This window comes from Hyla sarda, chromosome 2 (genome assembly GCF_029499605.1).
Source record: "Hyla sarda isolate aHylSar1 chromosome 2, aHylSar1.hap1, whole genome shotgun sequence".
Lineage (NCBI taxonomy): Eukaryota > Metazoa > Chordata > Amphibia > Anura > Hylidae > Hyla > Hyla sarda.
The window spans coordinates 216,711,542-216,735,627 of record NC_079190.1 but is presented as its reverse complement, the minus strand read 5'-3'; the positions used below and the strand labels follow the sequence as shown (position 1 = coordinate 216,735,627).

The 24,086-nt window shown below is 46.0% G+C and overlaps 1 protein-coding gene across 7 annotated transcripts in view; it reads left to right on the top strand.

Annotated features, from left to right (window-relative positions):
* Positions 1-24,086, top strand: part of NF1 (neurofibromin 1) — a 241,565-nt gene that overhangs the window by 203,410 nt on the left and 14,069 nt on the right. For 4 of the 7 annotated variants that reach the window (XR_008888649.1, XM_056556349.1, XM_056556351.1 and 1 more), the window contains 8 exons: positions 758-889; positions 10,282-10,417; positions 11,150-11,307; positions 11,432-11,572; positions 11,865-11,995; positions 12,754-12,854; positions 13,316-13,458; positions 14,537-14,583. Coding sequence is in view for 6 of the 7 variants with exons in the window: in XM_056556349.1 (XP_056412324.1) it covers positions 758-889; positions 10,282-10,417; positions 11,150-11,307; positions 11,432-11,572; positions 11,865-11,995; positions 12,754-12,854; positions 13,316-13,458; positions 14,537-14,583 (989 nt within the window). In the remaining variant the exon portion in view is untranslated. The remainder of the gene's footprint in view (positions 1-757; positions 890-10,281; positions 10,418-11,149; positions 11,308-11,431; positions 11,573-11,864; positions 11,996-12,753; positions 12,855-13,315; positions 13,459-14,536; positions 14,584-24,086) is intronic. The other 3 variants (XM_056556350.1, XM_056556352.1, XM_056556354.1) reach the window with 1 other exon arrangement.

Sequence of the window (24,086 nt, the reverse complement as noted above, 5' to 3'; positions counted from 1 at the left end):
GGGAGTTGTAGTTTTGAAACCTCTGGAGGTCCGCAGGTTGAAGACCACTGTGGCCTTTGTCATCTTCCCCAGCCCCCCCCCCCCCCCCCGTTTTGTACTCTCCTCCCCTCGGCGGGACGTTAGGGTGAGCTGGTCCGGGCCATCTGTGCTGCAGGGACTGTCCGGTGGGGAGGGATAGTCGTTCTGGGCTGTCCATCTTCACCGGGGGGGGGCCTCTTCTCCGCGCTTCGGGCCCGTCCCCAGAATAGTGGCGTGGCGTTGCCTTGACGACGACGCACAGGGACGTACATGCAACGTCCCTCTGCGTCGTCGTTAAGGCAACGTCACTATTCCGGGCCCGAAGCTCGGAGAAGAGGCCCCCCTGCAGACCTCCAGATGTTTCAAAACTACAACTCCCGGCCTTGCTAAAATTCCGTAGTGTGCACTGTGCAGCGGAATCCCATTGGCAGCAGTGCTGTACTGCGATTTCTAAACAGATTTCTAATCAGAAAATCTTTAGTGTGAACCCAGCCTAAGGGGGTTAAGTTATGAATGCTGAGCTGTGATTGGTTGTTATAGGGATATCTCCAGTTTTTCTCACATTTAAACAAATCAAATGTTTCATGTTTCTAAGATGCAATAATGGCTATTGTGAATGAAAAGGTGTGTGTATGTATATATATATATATATATATATATATATATATATATATATATATATATATGATATACAATCAATTTTAAAAGTTATTCTAGTGAAATTATTTGCACACTTTAGGTTATCGACATCCTTCTCCTACTACTGTGGCAAGAACAGTACGGATCCTTCACACTCTGCTTGCACTTGTGAACAAACACAGGAATTGTGATAAGTTTGAAGTAAATACCCAGAGTGTTGCTTATTTAGCAGGTAGGTTTTTCAACATCTATGCTTTGTTTGTTTATGTTTTTTTTAACCTACTAAGGGTTTATGCATTTAGTGTGGAGCCATATGGCATCTGTACACTACTATGTTGTCTCAATCAGATTGTGTGTATATTTTCTCCCAGAAACCGTGCTGCTAGGGAGAATACAATTCATTTGTAATGTCTTTAAACCCTATTACATTTTTTATTTATTTTGTCATTTTAATCTGTACTCAATGGATAAGAATGTAAAAACAGAATTTAAAAAAATTGTTGCAAATTGATTCAAAAGGAATAATGAAAACTTTACATGCATATAAGAATTCAGACCCATTAGTTGAAGCACCTTTGGCAGTGATAATCATCAGGGCCGTTTGAAGGAATTTGGGGGCCCCTAGCAAAATAGACATGGAGGCCCCCCCCCCTTCCCCACATGGGGCATTATATGTGAGGGGCACATGACACAACGCCGCCCCCCCCCCCCCGGTCATGTGCCCACATAATGCCCCCTGTCCTGTGCCCCTCACATTTAATGCCCCATGTCATGTGCCCCTCACATATAATGCCCCCTGAGGGGGGGGGGGGGATCAGGACAGGGGAGGGGGCATTATATGTGAGGGGAACATGACGGGGGCATTATATGTGGGGGGCACCGAACAAGGGTTATTATAAGTGAGGGGCCCATGTCAGGGGGGCATTATATGTGGGGGGCACAGGACAGGGGGTATTATATATGAAGGGCACATGACGGGGGGCATTATATGTGGGGGGCATTATATGGGCACATGACAGGGGGGGCCCTGTCCTGTGCCCCTCACATATAATACCCCTGGTCCTTTGCCCCTCACGTATAATGCCCCCTGACATGTGCCCCTCACTTATAATAACCCCTGTCCTGTGCCCCTCACGTATAATGCCCCCTGAGGGGGCAGGACTGGGGGCATATTTGAGGGGAACATGAAGGGGGCATTATATGTGGGGGGCACAGGACAGGGGTTATTATAAGTGAGGAGCACATGACAAGGGGGCATTATATGTGAGGGGCACATGACGGGGGGGGGGGGGGTCTGTCATGTGCCCCTCACATATAATGCCCCCCTGACATGTGCCCCTCACTTATAATAACCCCTGACCCCGTTTTAATAATTCCCCTGTACCATAGCGCCCGGGCAGCTCTCACCTTTCTCACATGCTGCTCCGTTCTTGCAGTGTGAGCCGCGGGGACGTGATCTCTGGGCGCCGGCGCGATGGTGTGACGTCATCGCGCTGGCCTGCCATAGATGGCGTCCCCAAGGCTCACACTGCGGGAACGGAGCAGTGTAAGAGAAAGGTGAGGGAATGGTGGAGCGGGACAGCTGGCAGCTCCCGCTCCACCATGCTACAGGACAGGAGGGGCTTTAGTCTCTGCCTCCCGTCCCGCTCCAGGCTCTCGCACTGCTTGCCCGGCCGGCCGACAGGGCGAGCTGCTGAACCGGGATGGGGCAGGAGGACGGCCCGGCAGGACAAGCACTGGCTCTGCTCGGGGCCCCGGGCCAGCTCGGGGCCCCAAGCAATTGCTTGGTTTGCCTGTCCTGTAGAGACGGGCCTGATTATCATCTCCAGTCTTCTTGGTTATGATGTTGCAAGGTTTGCACACCTGGATTTGGGGATTTTCTGCCCGATATCTCTGCAGATCCTCTTAAAGAGAATCAGTTTTACTCGCACTAACCTGTTCATACAGGTGTGTAGGGCGGGATACTTACCTACTCCCGCTCTGTAGCCTCATGCTTGGTGCACGAGCGGAGCTTCTGGAGCACTCTCACTTTACTGTTGATTCTTCCCCAAGCGTGCTTGCAGCGGGATCCAGAGGAAAAGCAGCAGTGGTGATGTCAGTGTGCTTCTGCTGTGCACCAAGCCTGCCACCTGAATAAGAAACCTAACAGACATACATGAAAATAGATTAGGTGTAGACTGCAATGCATATCCAAGCGGTTTCCATCTAAACATAAACTTGATTATTTTTTCTGCAGCCTCCCATTTTTTCAGCAGCCTCCCATTCCGTAGTCTTAACATACCCTTAGAATTGAGGCTCATTCTTTCTGGGAGTCCTTTAAAGTATTCTTTGTTCCAAATGTTTTCCATTTAAGAATTATGGAGGCCACTGTGTTCTTGTGAACCTTCAGTGCAGAATAATAATTTTTTCCTTTCTCCAGATGTGTACCTCCGCACAACCCTGTCTTTGAGTTCTACAGGCAGTCATTTCCACCTATTAGCTTGGATTATGCTCTGATTTATGCATATGTGTGTGTGTGTGTGTGTGTGTGTGTGTATGTATATATGTATTTGTGTGTGTGTGTGCATATATATATATATATATATATATATATAGGTATATACATACACACACACACACAGTCATGGCCGACAGAAAAGGATTGCAGGAACACGTTTTGCTCTACACATGTTTATTCCCTTTGTGTGTATTGCAAATAAACCAAAAAAGGGAGGGGAAAAAAAGCAAATTGGACATAATGTCACTCCAAAGATGGGCTGGACAAAAATATTGGCAGCCTTTCAAAATTGTTGAAAAATAAGATTGTTTCAAGCATGTGATGCGCCCTTAAACTCACCTAGGGCAAGTAACAGGTGTAGGCAATATAAAAATCACACCTGAAAGCAGATAAAAAGGAGAGAAGTTCACTTAGTCTTTGCAGTGTGTGTGTGTGTGTGAGTGTGTGTGTGTGCGCGCGCGCGCGCCACACTAAGCATGGACAACAGAAAGACGAGAGAACTGTCTGAGGACTTGAGAACCAAAATTGTGGAAAAATATCAACAATCTCAAGGTTATAAGTCCATCTCCAGAGATCTAGATTTGCCTTTGTCCACAGTGTGCAACATTATAAAGAAGTTTGCAACCCATGGCACTGTAGCTAATCTCCCTGGAGGTGGACGGACGAGAAAAATTGATGGAAGGTGTCAACGCATTTAGTCCGGATGGTGGATAAGCAGCCCCAAACAAGTTCCAAAGATATTCAAGCTGTCCTGCAGGCTCAGGGAGCATCAGTGTCAGCGCAAACTATCTGTAGACATTTAAATGAAATGAAACTCTATGGAAGGAGACCCAGGAGGACCCCACTGCTGACACAGAGACATAAAAAAGCAAGACTACATTTTTCCAAAATCCTTCTGGGAAAACGTCTTGTGTAAAGATAGAGCTTTTTGGTAAAGCGCATCATTCTATTGTTTACCGAAAACAGAATGAGGCCTACAAAGAAAAGAACACAGTACCTACAGTGCAATATGGTGGAAGTTCAATTATGTTTTGGGGTTGTTTGCTGCCTCTGGCACTGGGTGCCTTGAATGTGTGCAAGGCATCATGAAATCTGAGGATTACCAACGGATTTTGGGTCGCACTGTACAGCCCAGTGTCAAAGCTGGGTTTGCGTCTGAGATCTTGGGTCTTCCAGCAGGACAATGACCCTAAACATATGTCAAAAAGCATCCAGAAATGGATGGCAACAAAGTGCTGGAGAGTTCTGAAGTGGCCAGCAAGGAGTCCAGATCTAAATCCCATTGAACACCTGTGGAGAGATCTTAAAATTGCACTTTGGAAAAGGCGCCCTTCCAATAAGAGAGACCTAGAGCAGTTTGCAAAGCAAGAGTGGTCCAACATTCCGGCTGAGAGGTGTAAGAAGCTTATTGATGGTTATAAGCGACTGATTTCAGTAATTTTTTCCAAAGGGTGTGCAACCAAATATTAAGTTAAGGGTGCCAATAATTTTGTCCAGACCATTTTTGGAGTTTGGTGTGATATTATGTCCAACTTGCTTTTTTTCCTGCCTTTTTTGGTTTAGTTCCAATACACACAAAGGGAATAAACATGTGTACTGACAAACATGTGTTACTGCAATCCTTTTCTGTGAGAAATACTTCATTTTCTTGAAAAAGTTCAGGGGTGCCAGCATTTACGGCCATGACTGTATATATATACACACATACATCCATATATACATATATATAGATCCTGTCCAATCAATCCAATTTACCACGTGACTCCAATCAAGGTGTAAGGACATCTCAATGATGATGAAGAGAATTGGGAGGCCCCAGAGTTAAAGGAGTACTCCGGAGCAAAAGTTTTTGGACCATTTAAAAGATAATCCTAAATTATATAACATTGTTAATTACCTCCACTCAGTAATATGCAGGCATCCTCGAGTTTCCGAAATCCGGAAGTACAGCCTGGGTTTTTCAATGATGAATTTCGTCCCCTATTCATTCTGCTTGCCGCGGCCATTTTGGTAACAAAACGTCACCTTTGTAATCATCCTCCCCGCTCTCTGGCGGCCCCCATAGCCTCCTGTGGGTCACTCCCATAGTTTACATATTCATGGCATCTTCATTTGCACGGCCGCGATTCGCTGTGCTGTGCAAACGCCCCTGGCCAATCAGTCTTCCGTCCGCACCTGCACACTCACTACAGAGCTGGTGTGAGGGGCATACTTGCTCCCCCGTAGATCCATGCGTCCGCCCCTCCCACAGTTCTCCGAAGATTTCCGAAGCTAGAGCTGGGGGAGAGCAGAGCAAGGGGAGAGAAGGTGCACGCCCCCTCCCTCATCTCCCCATCCTGAGCTCAGGAGGACACAGGTCTGCACGGGGAGAGAGTACACGCCCCCTCCCTCATCTCCCCATCCTGAGCTCGGGAGGACACAGGTCTGCACGGGGAGAGAGTACACGCCCCCTCCCTCATCTCTACTCCCTGCCTCCCTGAGCTCGGGAGGACGCAGATCTGCACGGGGAGAAAGAAGCCAGAGCAGTGTTCCTTATCTCCGCTGCCTGAGCTCTGTCTGTGTCTACTGTGCACGGGATTCATACACTGCAGGGACTGGGAATAAATATCTGACTGGAGATTATTTCTGTGGGGTGGGGGGGTTTGTAGTCCCCGTTATGTGTGTGTATGCCAGGAGTTGTAGTCCCTGTTATGTGTGTGTATGCCAGGAGTTGTAGTCCCTGTTGTGTGTGTATGCCAGGAGTTGTAGTCCCTGTTATGTGTGTGTATGCCAGGAGTTGTAGTCCCTCTTATGTGTGTGTATGCTAGTGTTACCCATCCAGGGAATGCTGGAAGTTGTAGTCCCTGTTGTGTGTATATGCCAGGAGTTGTAGTCCCTGTCATGTGTGTGTAAGCTAGTGTTACCCATCCAGGGAATGCTGGGAGTTGTAGTCCCTGTTAATGTGTGTGTATGCTAGGAGTTGTAGTCCCTGTTATGTGTGTGTGTATGCCAGGAGTTGTAGTCCCTGTTATGTGTGTGTGTGTGCCAGGAGTTGTAGTCCCTGTTAATGTGTGTGTATGCCAGGAGTTGTAGTGCCTGTTATGTGTGTGTATGCCAGGAGTTGTAGTCCCTGTTAATGTGTGTGTATGCCAGGAGTTGTAGTCCCTGTTATGTGTGTGTATGCAGGGAGTTGTAGTCCCTGTTATGTGTGTGTATGCCAGGAGTTGTAGTCCCTGGTATAACAGGGACTACAACTCCCAGCATTCCCTGGTTGGGTAACACTAGCATACACACACACATAACAGGGACTACAACTCCTGGGATACACACACATAACAGGGACTACAACTCCCAGCAATCCCTGGTTCGGAAACACTAGCATACACACACATAACAGGGACTACAACTCCTGGCATACACACACATAACAGGGACTACAACTCCTGGCATACACACACAGAACAGGGACTACAACTCCTGGCATACACACACATAACAGGGACTACAACTCCCAGCATTCCCTGGTTGGGAAACACTAGCATACACACACATAACAGGGACTACAACTCCTGGGATACACACACATAACAGGGACTACAACTCCCAGCAATCCCTGGTTCGGAAACACTAGCATACACACACATAACAGGGACTACAACTCCTGGCATACACACACATAACAGGGACTACAACTCCTGGCATACACACACATAACAGGGACTACAACTCCTGGCATACACACACATAACAGGGACTACAACTCCCGGCATACACACACATAACAGGGACTACAACTCCTGGCATACACACACATTAACAGGGACTACAACTCCTGGCATACACACACATAACAGGCACTACAACTCCTGGCATACACACACATTAACAGGGACTACAACTCCTGGCATACACACACATAACAGGCACTACAACTCCTGGCATACACACATTAACAGGGACTACAACTCCTGGCACACACACACACATAACAGGGACTACAACTCCTGGCATACACACACATAACAGGGACTACAACTCCTGGCATACACACACATAACAGGGACTACAACTCCTGGCATACACACACATAACAGGGACTACAACTCCTGGCATACACACATAACAGGGACTACAACTCCTGGCATACACACATAACAGGGACTACAACACCCAGCATTCCCTGGTTGGGAAACACTAGCTTACACACACATGACAGGGACTACAACTCCTGGCATACACACATAACAGGGACTACAACTCCTGGCATACACACACATGACAGGGACTACAATTCCTGGCATACACACACATAACAGGGACTACAATTCCTGGCATACACACACATAACAGGGACTACAACTCCTGGCATACACACATAACCAGGGACTACAACTCCTGGCATACACACACATAACCAGGGACTACAACTCCTGGCATACACACACAGAACAGGGACTACAACTCCTGGCATACACACACAGAACAGGGACTACAACTCCTGGCATACACACACAGAACAGGGACTACAACTCCTGGCATACACACACAGAACAGGGACTACAACTCCTGGCATACACACACAGAACAGGGACTACAACTCCTGGCATACACACACAGAACAGGGACTACAACTCCTGGCATACACACACAGAACAGGGACTACAACTCCTGGCATACACACACAGAACAGGGACTACAACTCCTGGCATACACACACAGAACAGGGACTACAACTCCTGGCATACACACACAGAACAGGGACTACAACTCCTGGCATACACACACAGAACAGGGACCACAACGCCTGGCATACACACACAGAACAGGGACCACACCTCCTGGCATACACACACAGAACAGGGACAACACCTCCTGGCATACACACACAGAACAGGGACAACACCTCCTGGCATACACACACAGAACAGGGACTACACCTCCTGGCATACACACACATAACACTGACTACAACTCCTGGCATACACACACAGAACAGGGACTACAACTCCTGGCATACACACACACACACACACACCAGGGACTGCAAACCCCCACCCCACAGAAATAATCTCCAGTTAGATTTATTCCCAGTCCCTGCAGTGTATGAATTCCGTGCACAGTAGACACAGACAGAGCTCAGGCACGGGAGATGAGGAACACTGCTCGGGCTTCTTTCTCCCCGTGCAGATCTGCGTCCTTACGAGCTCAGGGAGGGGAGATGAGGGAGGGGGCGTGTACTCTCTCCCCGTGCAGACCTGTGTCCTCCCGAGCTCAGGATGGGGAGATGAGGGAGGGGTCGTGCACCTTCTCTCCCCTTGCTTTGCTCTCCCCCAGCTCTAGCTTCGGAAATCTTCGGAGAGCTCTGGGAGGAGCGAACGCAAGTTTGCACGGGAGCGCAAGTATGCCCCTCACACCGGGACCGGACATGTGACTTTAGCAGGCCAATTATATCCCTGCTAGTTACGCTGCCGTAACTAACAGGGATATTCTTGAAGCCATTTAGTAAATACCTTTAGAGCAGTGTTTCCCAACCAGCCTTCAGCTGTCTGAGCATGCTGGCAGTTGTAGTCTTGCAACAGCTGGAGGCACCGCTGCGACTCCCAGCATGACCTGACAGCACATAGCTGTCTGGGCATGTTGGGAGTTGTAGTGTTACAATAACTATAGACAACATTGCTTTATAGGGAAGGTTTGTGTTTTACCATACACTGTACACCAGCAGTGTGCTCTCATAGCAAGTATGTGCTGCAGCCTGCTCTCCTATTGGGCAGGGGAGAACCACAAGGGAAGGAGCTGTGGGCATCACTTTATTATAATTTCCTAGGGGGGAGGGCAGCAGCTTACAGGAAGCAGGGCGCAGGGAGTTATGGGAAATGTAGTCTTTATGACATGGCTGCTTACTGCTTCGGGCGGCAATTACCGGAGAACGACTGGACCGATTTGCACAAATGAAGTATCGTTAGAAAGGTCTTTCAAAGAGCTATCAGATGAGGTAAACTTTTTTTAAAGTGCCAGCACTGTAGATGTCCTTTAAATTTTATGTCTCATAGCAAAGGGGTCTGAATACTTATATCCATGCAAAACTCTAGGATTTGCTTTTTTATAAATTATATATTTTTTTAAATATGAAAAATTCTGTTTTCACTTTGTCATTATAGGGTATATAGAGCAGAATGCTGGGGCGGTGGGGGGGGGGTGGAAGAATTGGCTTACTTAAGTATATTTTCATCTGTATCAAACATTCTGCTCATTCAAACAAGTGTCTTATGAATTGCAAAAATGTAGTTGCAACATTGATCTACTCAGTCCGTTTAGCTTTCCCTGGCGATTCCTGTTTCTCTAAGTTGTGGTACTAGCCCCATCTGTGTACTTGCTGGTTGTACTTGGTTGAGCAGTTGCTTAGCACTACAATTCCCAGAATTCTTTTTTTCCCTCAGCTCTTCATTACAGTCCTCCCACCCTTTCTATTCCCCTCCCACAACATCCCTGCCAGTTTACTGCCTAGAGCTACTGCAGAACATCCAATTTCACTGCAGACTCTTGCATTGTGAGGTTTCAGCACCTGCTATTCATTTCCTGTCTGCTGCTCCTGTCTGTCTAGCACAATGTACCTTGCTATAGGCATACCTCATCCCCCCTAAAATCCCAATAAGGAGATAAAATATATATATATATATATATATATATATATATATATATATATATATATATATATTATTATTATCAGGGAGATAGTAACTTAGGCTGTATGGGCTGGTCAGAGGTGTCATCACTTGGAACTGGATTGAAGCTTGGATATCAGATCCAGTCACATCTTCTAAAACAGCAGAGGATGATGTGGTATTTAGGGAGAAGAAGGAGGAGCTAGGGAGTTGGAAACACTGTATATGAAAGAACTACGAAACTTTCTGTGTGGGGGGGAATAAAGCAAAAACATGCTGAAGCCAGCCAATAAAAAATTGTGAGAACACTATATTACTAAGTAATGTAGCTTGGGGTCTTTTTGAAATAAAAAAAATTATATCGAAATACCTCTTTAACACTGCCAGAAAAAGAAACATAGAAAAAATATTTCTCACCGGTAAAAGGTATAAATGAAATTGCTTGTACATTTTATTTTCTAATCATATACTCTTGGTTATTTCTAGCATTGCTTACAGTGTCTGAAGAGGTGAGGAGTCGCTGCAGTTTGAAACACCGAAAGTCGTTGTTGCTGACAGATGTTTCAATGGAAAATGTTCCTATGGATACATATCCGATGCACCACAGTGACCCCACCTGCAGGTTATTATCCCATCTATACTGTACTGTGTGTATATACAAAAATCCTTCAAATGTTTGACTACTTTGTCTTGCATTAGGTTGACACTTCTTATTCTTTATGTATCACAGCAGTTTTCTTTTTATCATTTCAATATAATAAAACTGAATCCAGATAGTACAGGATCCACCATTGAAAATAGGCGATGGTCACAACACCCCCCCCCCCCCCTCCACCCCCGTGCACAATAATGGTTAGGCAGGTTGCAGAGCATGCTCCACACACACACACACACACACACAGACACAGACAGACACACACACACACGAACAACTCTTGGATGCTAAATTAAAAAGGTTTTTAGAAAATCTAAAAAGAAACAAATAAAACATAATAAACTAGATTGCTCTGATATGGAGAGGGTTGCAATGGCTCACTTATAAGAGTTTTATGAACATGACAAGAGTGTATTTTATCATGCTGAGCACCACTATATAATGCAGCAACAAAGTTTATAGATTGGAGGTCAAAATATACTAGTGAAGTGTCGGTTGTATTGTAGTGCCAGTCCTGTAAACTGTTAGTGAACTTAAAACAAAATGCCATGAGCAAAAATCATGTAAAAGTTTAATTAATATTGAAAAATAGGGTATATGTACTAAAAACATAAAACATATTACATAGAGAGAGATACCTCAGAGTAATAATTTTAAAACTAAATTATGATATGGATTTCTATATCTTTAACTCCACAGAACACTGAAGGAAAACCAGCCATGGTCATCCCCAAAAGGGTCTGGAATGCACCTGGCCGCAAGTTACCCCACAGTTGGGCAGGTTAGCCCACGGACCCGAAAGTCTATGAGTCTAGACATGGGACAACCATCACAAGCGAACACTAAAAAACTGCTAGGTAAGTCATACTAAGTAAAGAATATGCACATTTTTATTTGCTTTAGACTGGTGGGTTGTGCATATGTTTATATTAAATTGCAAGTCTATGCTTCAAATACAATCCAGTTTTATTTTAGATTCAGCTATGCTTCATGTTTTAGGTACAAGAAAAAGCTTTGATCATTTAATATCTGACACTAAGGCCCCTAAAAGGCAGGAGGTGGAATCTGGTATCACTACACCTCCAAAAATGAGAAGAGTAGCAGAAAACGACTATGATATTGGTGAGTGTCATACTTAGGTCCCGAAACTGCGAACTAAAATCAGTATTCTCATCCTGTACCGGTTGTCTCCAAGACATAAGTCACAGTGTTTCTACAGCATATAGTCTATATTGTATAGTGTTCCTGTTCATATCTGGTGTGTTCTTGTTTACTGTTCTATTTATTGGAAATGTAGTACCGGTCATACTGCTTTCTCTTACATTACTACCATGACGTGTAAATTAAGTTTGAGGAAGGTCTTCATTTTCATGATACAAGACTTCTTAAGCCTTGCATTTTCCTACAATTTCAGATACACCAAGGATATCCTCCCCTCAACAACATCCTCACTTGCGGAAAGTATCTGTCTCAGAGTCAAATGTGCTCTTGGATGAGGAAGTTCTGACTGATCCCAAAACTCAAGCTCTGTTGCTGACTGTCCTTGTAAGATGTCTGTTTTTTTTGCTTTTTTAGCTAATTGAATTTTTACTTTATGGGGTATTCCAGTGGGAGTGTTATAAAATTAAAAATAAAACAAATGGTACTTAGCTACCCCCAGTTCCCTCATAGCAACCTTTGCAGATCACCACCTTTCCCTGCATGACCTACCCAATAACTATGGGACACCACAGTGGCCAGTGATTGGCTGGGGAAGCAGGTCCTGCTTTGAGGTCTACTCTTAGAAGCAGAGGAAGGGACAGAGTATTGTTTTTGGAAGTTTGGTGTTATCTTAACCTATAAAGATCAGTCTGTGGCCCATTTGCTTTGGACAGTTTTTATGTTCAAGATGTGACTGCTCAAGCCCCAACTCTGGAGGTGTGTTTGATATACATCCTTCAGGCAGCCCCGTTCCCAGGTTACGGTTCTACGGTTCTCCTAACCCCTCTCTCTAGTGTTGTTGCTGCAACTATTCCAAGCCGGAACATATTGTCTGTCATTTCGGTATAGGTGGCATCAACTAAAAATGTGGGAGCTCTTTATGGCACCCAGTGTAATGTGAATACAGTGTCCAAAATGGTATCATAATAGTCTCTATATACTCCTCTATTCACTAATGTGTATATATATATATATATATATATATATATATATATATAGCTTTGTGTCTTGTGTACTGTTTTTCATTCTTTTTTTTTTTTTTTTATATTACTGCAATAATTGAAGCTTGTATGATAGTTATTTCTTTATGTTCATTCCTGCAGGCTACACTTGTAAAATACACTACAGATGAGTTTGATCAGCGAATCCTTTATGAATACCTAGCTGAAGCTAGTGTTGTCTTCCCCAAAGTGTTTCCTGTGGTGTAAGTATCTCACATTTTCAAACACTCTGTAAGGTGCCATTGTATTATTCATGTCAGTTACACAGAAAATGTAAGATTTTATGAACATTAAAAAAGAGCACTGTTGTTCCTAAGGGTATGTATACGTCTACCACAAGTAAATGACACAACGTGAACTCTACCTCTAAAGTTACCAAAAGAAAGGACTATTTGAATTATTTATTTACAAACTGCAAAAAAGTGATAAAGCTGTTGTTCATATGGCACAACAGATAGGGTTGCGCTGTACATAGGGCATAACTGTTCCTTCTCCTCTGAGACAACCTATTTTATAGTGATAATAGCCTTGGCATTGGCACCCCTGGCAAACAGCTGATACTGCTGAAGACTTTTAGTCATCAATGCCTTGATCACTAAGGATTAAAAGTTTCTCCATTATGTAGAATTTATTTTGGTTGAATATTTATCTATTTTTATTTCAGACATAACTTATTGGACTCGAAGATAAACACCCTTCTGTCATTGTGTCAAGACCCAAATTTACTGAATCCTATACATGGCATTGTGCAAAGTGTTGTGTACCATGAAGAGTCTCCGCCGCAGTATCAACCATCGTACCTACAAAGTAAGCTTAAAGTGAACTTGCTGTCTTGGACACTAGAATACAGCTGTCTCTTGATGGTATTACCCAAGACAGATCATACATAGGATTGTTTTCTGCAGATAAATTGCTCCACATTTGAGTGCCATTCATAAGGTTTTATTCCTTTAGGACTTCACAGGGCATATGGATGTCTTGGAGGGGTCTACCTTGCTGGGGACTCACTCCCTAAGCCCGAGTGGAGAGCGGATGAGTTCAGTGAATACTGGCAATGTTGGGTTGTCATGATTTTTGGCAATAGAACATGATATACCTTTTTTCCAGCATGCTCTGTAAAACTTTATAGAATTTAGCATCATGTCCAAATACCTCCATAGAAGAGGAGCTTTTCTTTTAATGTACCTTTAATTGTTCAGTCCAGTACTAATAAATTGACATAATCAGAACAGGTCTATTTTGAATGTAGCCATTGACTTTTTAATAGTTAAGCTTTATAAACCTAGAAAACTGCTATCTTAGTGAGTTTATATGAATATTTTCTCTAAATTCTTTGGCTTCTAGAAAAACAAATTTTGCATCCATCTTAAATGAGTTTTTTGTGGACCATAATACAATGCTGTTAATCCATAGGGCCATTCACATTGGGGTATAAAAATGTTTTGTGTTTTTTATCTATTTTATTGATACGGAAATAGCTAATGAAGTCTACGGAGAGAGACTATAAAACAAATGCAATATGCATGTAGTTTAGCTACAATATATACAGAAATATGGATGAAATACTGATACGTTGTATTATGGATGTTTATCCATAAACTCATCTGGAATAAGCCATAGTTGGGCCTACAGACTGGATAAGTTCCCATAGGAAAGTTAAGAAGGGAGCAAGGTGACACCCTGAATATTTTGCAGTGGAGTCTTGACCATCTAAATGATTACCTGAAGTAGCTCTAAAGTGTATGTTGCCATAGTCAGGTTATTTAGCAAGATTGTGGATGTTCTGTTTTGTTTTTAACTATGTATGTGTTTTCACATCAGCATTTGTTAAATATATTTTTAATACAATATGTGTCCTATTTCATAACTGCTTTTCACATTGCAGGTTTTGGATTTAATGGGTTGTGGAGATTTGCTGGTCCCTTCTCAAAGGTAATGTATACTAATGCTTGAAAGTGATTCAATGGAATATGTTTATAGTATGCACTGCCCAGTGTACCCAGGAGCCTCAAAACAAAGCTGTCCTCCTGCAGCTACTGGGATTAGAGAGGACGCCATTCCAAGTAGTTAGACTTGGTTACTTACACCATACATTACATGATATTTATAAAACTGTAAAATTACTGCACCCATACAGTTTTAGCAACATAAAAATAAATTACCGTATTATGAAATAAGAAAAACTTATCCATGTTCTCATATGGCTAAAGTGATGGTAAAGAATTGAGTTCTGTATGATGGCAATTACATTTTTTTGGGATTTTTACTAATTTAATCCACAAATAGCAGAAGATTTATGCTGCGTAAAGTGTACAAATTGCTTGGGGATTTTTCCTATTGAATTAATTCGGGGGGACAAAATCTGCCAACAAATCCTATTGCAGATTTTTCTATGGATTACCTGCATAGCAGAATTCACAATCCAGATAAAAGTTTAGATATTAAAACAAACAAAACTTATTCTATCAATCCCGTGTTTTTGGGTCTATTCTTCCCTGGTCCCCACTGGTCTTAAGGATAGTATATACAGAATTTAATAAGGGGTGCAGTGAGTATTTACACCCCACTGGCATTTGACAGATTTTTGGAACAATGGGCTGTGCAAATGAAAAGTTACACTTTTCATTTTCACGGACCACTGTTCCAAAAATCTGTCAGACACCTGTGGGGTGTAAATGCTCACTGTACCCCTTATTACATTCAGTGAGGGGTGTAGTTTCCAAAATGTGGTCACATAGGGGGGGGGGGTGTATTGTTCTGGCACCATGGGGGATTTGTAAACACACGTGGCCTTCAATTCCGGACAAATTTTGTCTCCAAAAGCCCAATGGCGCTTCTTCTCTTCTGAGCATTGTAGTTTGCCTGCAGAGCACTTTACATCCACTTATAGGGTATGTTCTTACTCAGAAGAAATGGGATTACAAATTTTGGGGGGCTTTTTTTTTTTCTTGTTTTCCCTTGTGAAAATGAAAAATTTAGGATAACACCAACATTTTAGTGAAATTTTTTCAGTTTCCCATCCAACTTTAACAAACATTCTTCAAACACCTGTGGGGTGTTAAGGCTCACTATACCCCTTGTCACGTTCCGGTAGGGGTGTAGTTTCTAAAATGTGGTCACATGTGGGTGTTTATTTTTTTGCGTTTATGTCAGAATTGCTGTAAAATCAGCCACCCCTGTGCAAATCACTAATTTACGCCTCAAATGTACATGGTGCACTCTCACTCCTGAGGCTTGTTGTGCGTCCGCAGAGCATTTTACGTCCACATATGTGGTATTTCCGTAGTCAGGAGAAATTGTGTCACAAATTTTGGGGGTCTTTTTCTCCTTTTACCTCTTGTGAAAATGAAAAGTATGGGGCAACACCAGCATGTTAGTGTAAAAATGTTTGTTTATACACTGATAAACTGTGTATGCTGGGAGTTGTACTTTTGCAACAGCTGGAGGCACACTGGTTGGAAAACTTTCAGTTAGGTTCTATTACCTAACTCAGTATTTCTCGGTCACTCTTCATTGGGGGACACCTTACTGATGGGTATATGCTCTTGCCACTAGGAGGCGCTGACACTAGGGGGAAAAAAAGGTGTCTCCTACCTGGCAGGATATACCCGCCCACTGCAAGGGAGGTAATCAGTTTTAGCCAGTGTCAGCAAGGAGGCAAGACACAGGTCTGGGAGCCCCCAGTTACCGTTTAGGGTTAAGGAGCATGGCGCTAGGGATCGACCGATTATCGGTATGGCCAATATTATCGGCTGATGATCACGATTTTGGGCATTATCGGTATCGGCAATTACCTTGCCGATAATGCCCCGCACCGCCCCCACCGCACCGTGAATCCCCCCCCCCCCAAACGACCCACCGCACCGCGACCGCCCTCCCCCGACCCACCGCACCGCGTCGCACCCCCCCCACCGTAGTGCTGGTCGGTATACCGGTATGGATTTTTGCCCATACCGCTATACCGATCGGGCCCCTCCCCCACCTTCCGAGTCAATAAAAAAAATTTAACTTACTCGTAATGGGGGTGGTCCGGGCCATCCATCCTTCCTTCCTGTAGTGTCCGGCGGCATTCCGGGTGGAGGGTGAACCGGTCCGGGCTGTCCTTCTCCGGGGGTCATCTTCTCCACTCCGGGCAGGCTCCGGCCTAGTACGCTGCATAGATGCCTCTACGCCACGACGTCAGGTGCGTCGCTGCGCACGGGCATCACTGCGCAGCGGTGTCTATGCAGCGTACTAGGCCGGAGCCTGCCCGGAGTGGAGAAGATGACCCCCGGAGAAGGACAGCCCGGACCGGTTCACCCTCCACCCGGAATGCTGCCGGACACTACAGGAAGGAAGGAAGGATGGATGGCCGGACCACCCTGACAGGTAGGGGGAGAGAAGCGGGTGGTGACGGCGTCCTATGGCACCGCAAAAGCCACTGCAGTGCATTGATTTAAAGCGCCCGCTTTAAATCAATGTTCTGCAGCGGTGTCGAGGGGGGATAAATAGCCGATAACTTATACCGGAATATCAGTATAAGTTATCGGCTATCTGCCCTAACCTCCACCGATTATCGTTGTCGGCCCTAAAAAAACGATATCTGTCGATCCCTACATGGCGCTACCTGTTCCTCCATATGAGGCTAAGGGGTACGGGACATTAACATGCACCGTTAACCCCTTCCCGCCAAAGGCCAGCGCCTGGAGGTTGTACCCTGGGTCCGGGTCCCCCACTGCCCCTGCTCGCCCCGCTATCTTAGCCTGGTATGATGCAGCGTGGCCATAAGTTGGTTGAAGATGCCCGAGGTGAGTATAAGAAACTGGCGCCTGCAGGTGAGTATGTGCTCCCCCCACCCCTCGCCTAACCCCCCCCCCCCCACTACACCATCACCTAAAAAGGGACTCTGTCCTTTATTGGGGTCCTTATGTGTGGAGGCTGTGTTTCTGTATACTGGGACAGCCGCAGTTCCCTCCGGCAGGTGTTGAGGGGATTATGGCTTCCCTGCTCATCTCTGCAGGTGTCACTGGGGGTCGGCTGGGTGAGGGGGTCATAGCGGCACATTGCTCCACCCTTCTCCCCTGTGCCAGCGCGCATTCTCGGGGTGATGGTGGCTCATAGCCACCTTTATTCTTCACCGTGAGGCACGCTACATGGCTCTTTATTCAGCCCACGGGTGCTTACCCGCGGCCGTATATCTGTGCCCCTCCGGCAGAGTTTAGCTCCGTCCCTCCACCTTTTCCAGGGGCAGCGCCGCTTTGTACTCAGAGCGGCTCAGTCGGCCTCCCTGAGCTGCGGCCTGGCGGGAGCTCCTCCTATCTGGGCTGTTCTGTTGCTCTAACCTCGGAGCTATGCGGCGGCTTAACAGGCGTTTCTAAGCGTGCTGCTCCATGCCGTCGCCGCGCCAGAGGCTGCCCGCTGTGTGTTTTTTCTTATAATTCTATAAGAGAACTACTTGTGGTGTGTAAGATAGGCACACTACTTTGACTCTTGTTAATACCATGAGATGCAGAGTTCAAGTCCCCAGTGGACCAAAAAGTTTAGTTTTGCATCTATTACATTTAAAAATGCAGCCTTGGAGAAGAAGTTGAAAAGAAGAAAAAATACACACACACATTTCCTGGTCACTCTGACCATTTGGTGTATTTTGGTGCCCTCTTGTGGCCAATTCTTGTATTGCTCTCTAATTCTTTTACAGCCTTGTCCGACTGGCCATATCTGTTCTTAGTTTAATATCTGCAGTCCTTTCCTAGAGTCTGCATTGGGGACTGCTTTATTTGTTTCAGTCACCCTACACAGTGACCTGCTATACACTATACATGAGCTGCTTAATGTATCCCTCTGGCGTCCCTAATCTGCATTGTTGCTCACTGTCATGGAGCATATGCTAAACGCTGTGGCAGGTTGTTGCCAGGGATGCTTGGTCCCTTGGAAACTATCGGGGATATAGTCAAGCAATCTGTTCTCTTCTGCACAAGTGCCGTACCTTGTGCAAGCTCTTATCCTTCCTGACAAACACTCAGGTATCTTTTGAGGTTCCTCATCTGTCATGTCTGCCGGCCACCCATACTGGGGTGTTCTTGGCATGTCATACTATATGATCCCTTCTCCACAGGCTACTGCATCTAATGCTCCGGGTCCTCACATCCAGCGCTAGGTCTCCATGGGAATATCTCTGTGTGGGCATGGTTTGGCTGATATCACTATGCCAAACAGTGATCTCGCCTGTCACTCATCTCACAGCTGCCGCGTCAGCGGCTGGCACTCCCACTGCTGGTGCGAGGTGTCCGAAGGATTGCCCCATTGTCTACTAGGGACGCATACCAGTCAGTCAGACAGTGGTCTGCATAGTTTCCTCTGCCGCCTGTCACACGGCTGATGTATTTGTGGCTGGAGTTCCGATACCCCACTGCTGGGTGCGGTATATGAAGAACTGACCCAGTGTGTCCTACGGACCCTATGACTTGTTGTCTACATGGACCCATACCAGTAAGCCAGACAGTGGTCTGCATGGTTTCCTACACCGCCTGTCACACATCACATGGCTGATGTATCTGCGGCTGGAGTTCTGGTACCTCACTACTGTGCGAGTTGCCGACGGGATAAATTTTTGTCTACTGTGGACCCATATCAGTAAGCCAGACAGTGGTCTGAATGGTTGCCTACACCGTCTGTCATACATCAAACGGCTAAGGTATCGGCGGCTGGAGTTCCGGTACCTCTCTATTGGGCGAGGTACCGACGAAATGACTCTTCTTCTATGGACCCATACCAGTAAGCCAGACAGTGGTCTGCATGGTTTCCACCTCCTGTCACAAATTACATGGCTGGTGTATCTGCGACTGGACTTCTGGTACCTCACTACTGTGCGAAGTTCCCAACGGAATGACTCGCTGTCCACTATGGATCCATACCAGTAAGCCAGACAGCGGTCTGCATAGTTTACTTCACTGCCTGTCACACATCTCACGGCTGTTGTATCTACAGCTGGAGTTTCGGTACCTCACCGCTGTGCAAGGTGCCCAACGGCATGCCTCGCTGTCCACTATGGATCCTTACCAGTAAGCCAGACAGTTGTCTGCATGTTTTCTTCTGCCAACTGTCACATGTCGCACGGCTGATGTTTTTGCGGCTGGAGTTTGGGTACCCCACTGTTATACGTAGAACTGACCCAGCGTGTCCCACAGACTCTATACGGGATGTCAGGGATGCATTCCATGGCCCCTCTGCCTCCCTCTATCTCCACAGGGGGCGGGGTTTCTAGGCCTCCCCACCCTCCGACCTATGACAAAGGGGCACAGTTATCGCCTGTCTGACTGTTCCCTTTTAGCCAAACGCCTGGGGGTGTTCTTGTTCAGCCAGACTGTCTATACTGTTCCCGCCGCCATTGGTCTCTGAACTTGGGGCTGCTGCGGACATAGCCCGTTTTCCCGTACCTCACGGCTGGGTGAGGGATCTGAAGTAGGTTCCCTATAGGTATACAGGATTGATACCAGTCGGACAATCCTTCGTCTGTTGGGTTTTCTACACCACCAGGTCGCCCATTGGATAGGCCGCACTCTAGTACCCTGCTTTATGTGGGAGGTTGAATGGAGTCACCCTGTGTGCTCAGGAGTCCTATGCCTGCCGGCCAGACTGTTTTCCGCATGGCTTACTACTACTTCGGGTCACCTTCCATACACTTTCACCCTGTGGACAGTAGTTCAGGTTACCCACTGCCATAATATAGTTTTGGAGTGAGTCACCCCAAGTTGCGCCATGGGCCTTATACAGTGCACCACATACTGGTTTATAGGGTTACCTACTTGGCCAGGTCCCTCTCTGCATGCCTGCAACTCTGTTTACAGGCTTGTACCTCACTCCACTGTGTTTCCGTATGTGGGACCCGGCGTGGCCACGGTCCCTTTGCCACATAGCCAGACTGTGTCTGTATGGTGTTCTAATCCACCTGGTCACCGATGCCGTGGCAGCAGTCGGGTGTCTCTCTTCCAGGTGCAGTTCCGCAGAATGTGTACTTGTGGGTTCTTGGGACCCCTTCTACCTGTAATTCACGCTGTGTGTGTATATTTTTCCTGCTCCCCATTCATTCTTTATCTCCTCAGTCTGCGTTGTGCAGCCTTGGTGTCTGGAAACATTAGGAGATGGGGTGTGGGCTTTATTTCTGCAGGTCCCAGGGACTTTCTCAGCAACAGCAGCATCACTCTGTTCTCCTTTTTAGGTTGCACTTTTGGTCTGCCAGAGGCATACCTCCCTTCCTGCTGGTCCCTTGGATGTCTGCGGTTTCTTTTTTGTCTGAAGTCTTGGTACCCCACTGCTATTGTGGGGTACCCATGTCTGTGCTCCTACATATGCTAAGACCACTCTGTAGGTGTAGAGCCCATCGTTCCTTTTGTTCGGTGGGGTGAGCCTCGGGGCTTCCGGGGATTTTGTTTCCGCAGTTCTGTGGCAGTTGAGCACTTCTGTTCTGACATGGGGCCTGCTGGGGCGACGGTCAGTTCAGCCCCTCCCTATGCCTTCAAGATTTTTTTCCCAGGTTTTTGTCCGGGGTGACTCAGGCACCTACTCGTTCCTGTCTGGAATGGTTCTCAACATGTCTTTCAGCCCAGCTCCAGTGTACAGGATTCCGATCCCTCTTGGGACACAAGGTGGCTCCTCCAGACAGCGATGGTTGCCGCTGGGGCCTGGGGGCTCCGTCCGCCCAGTACTTTTTCCATGCCTGTGAGGCAGCATTTCTCTGCTCCTGACGTGTTTTGCCAATCCCCTTTCCACAGGGGGTATGGGGATCAGGGTGCTTGGCATGGGTCTGTACTTGAGTTTTCATCTCGACCACCCTTGTTTCCCTCCTCTGGAGGGACTATTTTGTTGAGTTTTTTTCTGCCGCCAAGATGATGCCATCTCGCTGTTTTTTTGCTGAGAGCATTCAACAGTGCTTTTTACTGTCTCAGCTTGTGTGCTTACTGTCCACTATTACATCCTGGCTCTCTTTCTGTTTTTTTGGTTATCTACTGCTTGTAGCCTTCATTGGGGGACACCGCACCCACCCATTTCTTCATCCTTTTTTTGGACTTTTTTTTTTTTTTCCGGTTCTTGGGTTGTTATCCGGGATTCCTTTCTAGGGTCCTTCGGACGTATTTCTTTGTTGGCTTCTCCTACTGCTTTGTAACAAAACTGATTACCTCACTTACAGTGGGCGGGTATATCCTGCCAGGGAGGAGCCAACTTTTTTTCCTAGTGTCAGCGCCTCCTAGTGGCAAGAGCATATTCCCATCAGTTCAAGTGTCCCTTAATGAAGGCTACAAGAAAGAGATTTTACGGTGAGTACAAAAAAAATCTCTTTTCCAACCAGTGTGCCTCCAGCTGTTTCAAAACTACAACTCCCAGCATGTACTGATTGCCGTTTGCTGTTCGTGCAAGCTGGGAGTTGTAGTTTTGCAAGATTTAGAGGGCCACGGTTTAGAGACCACCGCACAGTGATCTCCAAAACTGTGGCCCTCCAGATGTTGCAAAACTACAAATCCCAGCATGCCCACACAGCTGTCTGGGCATGCTGAGAGTTGTAGTTTTGCAACATCTGGAGGGCTCCAATGATGATCAGTTTATGCTGAAGTCTTATATGAGCGTAGTAGCTAGCTCCACATATTCGGCGCTTTATAATAGCGCTGCTAAGTCGCAGACCTCTGATGTTATCAGCTGCCTCTAGACCCCATGAATGATGGTTCTACGTTATATAAATAAGACAGTAGATGTGTGTGTGTGATCATGCCCCGGATGAAGCAGTAAGCAAAACATCGGGTTCAGCGTGTGGCTAAGTATGCTATCTCCCCATTAGGGTTTTACACTTGTGTTAGGATGTTTTTGCACCTTTCCTGGTAGCAGTTTTCATAATATTTTGTTCTACTTTTTTTTTTTTTTTTATGTATTTTTATGTATTTTTTTTTTTTTTATCAACGAAACAACTAGTACAAATAAGACAACCATTCCAGCAGACCACTCCCCTCCATATCCCGACAGGAGCATAACACAAAGTGCCATAAAAGCTGAAGCATATAAATTAGTCGGGGACCCACTGAAAACAACCACACATGAACACCACACGACAGACAAGTCCTTTCACCAACACCACACACACACACACACACACACACACACACACACACACACACACATACATTCTTGGAGCTCCCATGGGAGCCAAGGGTGCATTCACACCACGCTTTGTACATACGGGTGCCGGATACGGCGGGGTGAGGGGCAAACCGGGCGCTCCCGTACCCCAGCCGGATCAGCCCGTGACTCCATTTACTTTGACTCCGGTCGGATCATTAAACGGTGACTCCGGTCGGCTCAGTTTTGACCCGTATGCAGTAAATGTAGTCACGGGCTGATCCGGCTGGGATATGGGAGCGCCCAGTTTGCCCCTTACCCTGCCGGATCCGGCGCCTGTAGGTACAAAACGTGGTGTGAATGCAGCCTTACCAGTCTAAGACTGTGAGGCTCCCCTAACTGGAGGGTCAGTACAGACATCCAGCAACATCCAGGGCTCCCAAACCTTATCAAATTTTTTTGGGCATTTCCTGCTGACGTAGAGTCCGTGATACAAAGGAACATACTTATTGACTAGAGCTATCCACCGGGTCAGAGGGGGGGAGGAGATACATCCTTCCACGCCATCACTATCACTTTATGGGCACAAAACAAGAGGAACCAGATCAAAATACGTCTATAAGAGCCCGACACCAACCCATTCACAAACCCCAGCAAACACACCTCCGGCGTTAAAACAAAAGGTAATTCGAAATGATCCGACAAGAAGGACATAACCTCCCTCCAAAAGGGCTCAACACAGGAGCAGGACCAAACCGCATGAAAGAAAGTGCCCCTCTCAGTCCCACACCTGAAACATAACTTCGATTCAGAAACCCCCATCCGACATAGTCTCACTAGTGTATAATTCAAGCAGAGGACAAATCTGGATTGAATAAGCATATCCCGAGCACTAACAACTGACAGTACGTAGTAACAACCTCCTTCCACATGTCATCTGAAAGACCTGGAATATCCGCAACCCACTTCAACTGTGCCACCGCAAACAGGTCTGGGCCCACTGGCTGCAATAAAGCATAACTCAGGGTGAGAGGCTTGGCCAGGTCGGTGGTCCCAAGGAGCAGCTCCAACTATATTTTGTTCTACTTAATTCTATTGTACCTTGGGTGTTTTTTTTTTTTTTTTATAAACCGGTTTGGGGATAAAAACATGATTTCCACTTGTAGCTCTTGTCCACCTTGGACATTATCTCTGTGTGTATTTGTTTTTAACTGATTTTAAAATGTTGTATAGTTTTCATGCTATTTTTGTACCAATTAAATATATTTTGATTCGTTAATGCATGTGTGTTGTCGCATAATCCGGATATTTTTGGTGTTTGATCTTTTACAGCATTTGGGGACTTTACTTGT